The sequence below is a fragment of the Drosophila santomea genome, chromosome 2R (genome assembly GCF_016746245.2).
Source record: "Drosophila santomea strain STO CAGO 1482 chromosome 2R, Prin_Dsan_1.1, whole genome shotgun sequence".
Classification (NCBI taxonomy): domain Eukaryota; kingdom Metazoa; phylum Arthropoda; class Insecta; order Diptera; family Drosophilidae; genus Drosophila; species Drosophila santomea.
In genome coordinates, this window is record NC_053017.2 from 1,545,407 (window position 1) to 1,548,469 (window position 3,063).

Here is a 3,063-nt window from a genome sequence, read left to right on the forward strand (position 1 = left end):
CACCACGCGGCCTGTTAGCCAACGCTGCGGGGGCACGTTGTCCTCGTGGACGACCACTAGGCAAACGACCTCCAGATCGCGGCATCCGACGCTCCATTTGTTGCGCTTCTGCAGGCTGGCGATGTAGTCCTTGGACCAGCCGTTCCAAAACTGCTGCTTGAGAGCGGACAGCATTCGCCACCGCTTCAAGTACGCGCCACTGGCCTTGCTGTAAACTCCTTTGCCGGATTAGTGCGGCAGCGTGATCAGAGGCTGCCCGATTAGTAGGTGTCCTGGTGTCAGGGCCTCTCCATCGTTGGGATCGTTGCCCGGCGACGCGATTGGACGCGAATTGAGCAGCGCCTCTACCTCGACCAGTTGGGTGCTTAACTCGTCCGTTGTGAGCTTGGCGTGGCCGACTTCTCGCAGCAACCGGGTTTTGGCGGACTTGACGGCTGCTTCCCAAAGTCCTCCGAAGTGTGGGGACCTCGGCGGTATGAAACACCACTCGACGCCTCTCTGAGCCGCGTATCCGCTCAGCTCGTCCCGACTGCGGTGAAGCGCTCCGCTCAGCTCCTTCAGCACGTTGCACGCTCCTACGAAGTTCGTGGCGTTGTCGCTGTACACCTTCTCCGGCACCCCTTTCCTCCCGACGAACCTTTTAAATACGGATAAGAAGCTGTCAGTGGATAGGTCGACAACAAGTTCAAGGTGAACAGCCTTTGACGAAAAGCACACAAAAACGGCCACATAAGTTTTGATAGGAGTTCTACCGCGGACCGTTAAGGACACATAAAATGGACCACCAAAATCTACTCCGCAAACTAGAAAGGGGCAATCCATTCGGACCCTATCGGCTGGCAAATTGCCCATTATCTGGCTCATCAGCACTGGTTTATACCGGAAACAGTGAACGCAGCTACGGACAATTTTCGTACATGCTTCTCGCGCATTGATCAGCCATATCTGTTGCCTCAAAAGTGAAACCATCACCTTGACACCGGCATGGTAATGAGTCCGATGCAGGTTGCGAAGAAATATCGAAACAAACTCTGACTTTGAGGACAGTAATAGTGGAAACTTGGCATCATACGGAATTGGTGCATTTAGCAATCTCCCCCCAACTCGGATTAAGTTGAACGTCACACCTTCTAAATCGCTGGTATGTATAAAAGGATTTAAACGTTGTAGATGTGGGCTTAAACATTCAGACTTTCCCAACTTGACGTATTCTGAACTGAACTCCGCCTTTTGAAATATTTGGACCATCCTAAGAAACGACAACTTCAGTTCGTTAGCCGAAATGACGACCTCGCGTTGACGCTTCTTCCCTTGAATAAATCGATTTACGTGGGCCTTGATCCGTAAGAGTTTACTAAGTGATGAACATCTTCCAACAATCTCAATAAAGACATTCAGTTTGTTTTTTGTGACGGAACATACTGCCAAGCTGTTTTGGTTTTTAGAAAACTGTAACTGCGTTGAAACTTCAATCGGATGGGACCGAGGCCACTTACTTGGATTTCGGAGTTAAAACTCCGGTCCATTTTCCCATAGAGTACACCTCAAACCTTCTAAGTCTGTTCCACGTGAGACTAAGTCAGCCAAATTTTCTTTCCTGGGCACATGACGCCAAACTACATTCTCTGTGAGTTCTTGAATTTCAGATACTCTATTTGCGACAAATGTTGATAGAGTGGATGGATCCCTCATTAACCAGTATAATGTGACTTGTGAGTCCGACCAGCTCCAATTTGTTAAGCAAAGTAGATACTTGAGACCATAATTTGGCCAGCAGATGCGCTGCACACAGCTCGAGCCTTGGAATTGACTTTGTTTTTAGTGGGGACACTCTAGACTTTGCGGTTAGAAGTCTTGATAACCTATTTGTCCCAGCCACGGTACGAATATTACTACAACAGCCGTAGGCGTGGCTCGATGCAACAGCAAATCCGTGGATTTGAACAGTGTCATAGCCAGACAGACAGATATATCGAGGAATGGAGATCTTGTCAATTGCTAGTAAATTCTGCTTAAATTCGTTCCAACTGGTATGCAAAGTTCATAGGAACCGATTCGTCCCAATCTAATTTCTGTCGCCACAGTTCCTGAAGCAAGATTTTTGCTCGTGTAATCAATGGACATAATAATCCCAAAGGGTCAAACAAACGAGCTGTGACGGACAAAATGTTGGGTTTAGTTGGTGGTAAGGACTCAAACGAATCCTCCAAGCAATAATGAAACGCATCATTTTGAGGGTTCCATCTCATCCCAAACGTTTTAACGGATTCAGAAGAGTTAAATATAAGAGATTTTTCTGATCCCTGGTTGGTCAGCAAACTTGGGTGATTTCTTGCCCATTTGGCTAGATGAAAACCCCCTAACTCCAAAACCTTCGTCACTTCTTTGCGAATTACCTCCAACTCTTCAATACTGTTCGCTCCTGTGAGCATATCGTCGACATAGAAGTCGCTTGAAATCACCTCTGATGCAACAGAATGAGACTCAGCGTAAATTTTTGATAGCTCAAAGAGGAGGCGGATGGCCAGAAACGGAGCAGAGGCTGTCCCATAAGTGACAGTGTTGTGGCGATAGGTTTGGAGAGCTTGCGTTGATTTTTCCCTCCACACGATAAGTTGGAAATCTCTATCTTCATTTGCAATGTTAACTTGGCATATTTGTGCAAACGAAATCTTCCCAGAATGGCGTAAAGCTCCCTCTGAATAGTTGCACCCACCATTAGAGTCTCATTTAATGAGATCGAGGTTGACGTTTTACTTGAAGCGTCAAAAACAATCCGCAACTTTGTGGTGCTACTATCAGGTCTCAAGTTACATTGATGTGGAATGTAATAGTGTTTCTCTGGAGCAAGTGTGGGAAGGAGTGACATGTGCCTAAGGTAAAGATACTCTCTCATAAACTCGCTATTATTTGCAAGCTTGCGTTCCAATGCAAGAAATCTGCTCTTTGTCGATTTGAAGGATAAGCCTAAGACACTCGGATCTTTTTTAAATGGCAACTTCACCTCAAAACGACCAGACGAAAGCCTATGTACGGTTTACTCAAAGTGCTGCTCGCAAGAAA

At 46.6% G+C, this 3,063-nt stretch overlaps 1 protein-coding gene across 1 annotated transcript; it reads right to left on the reverse strand.

Moving 5' to 3' along the window:
• Positions 1-228: 228 nt before the first annotated feature.
• On the reverse strand, positions 229-852 carry LOC122756422. Its single transcript, XM_044005813.1, has one exon. It carries the CDS (start codon positions 850-852, stop codon positions 229-231), a length of 624 nt encoding a protein of 207 aa, XP_043861748.1.
• Between the last annotated feature and the right edge of the window lie 2,211 nt (positions 853-3,063).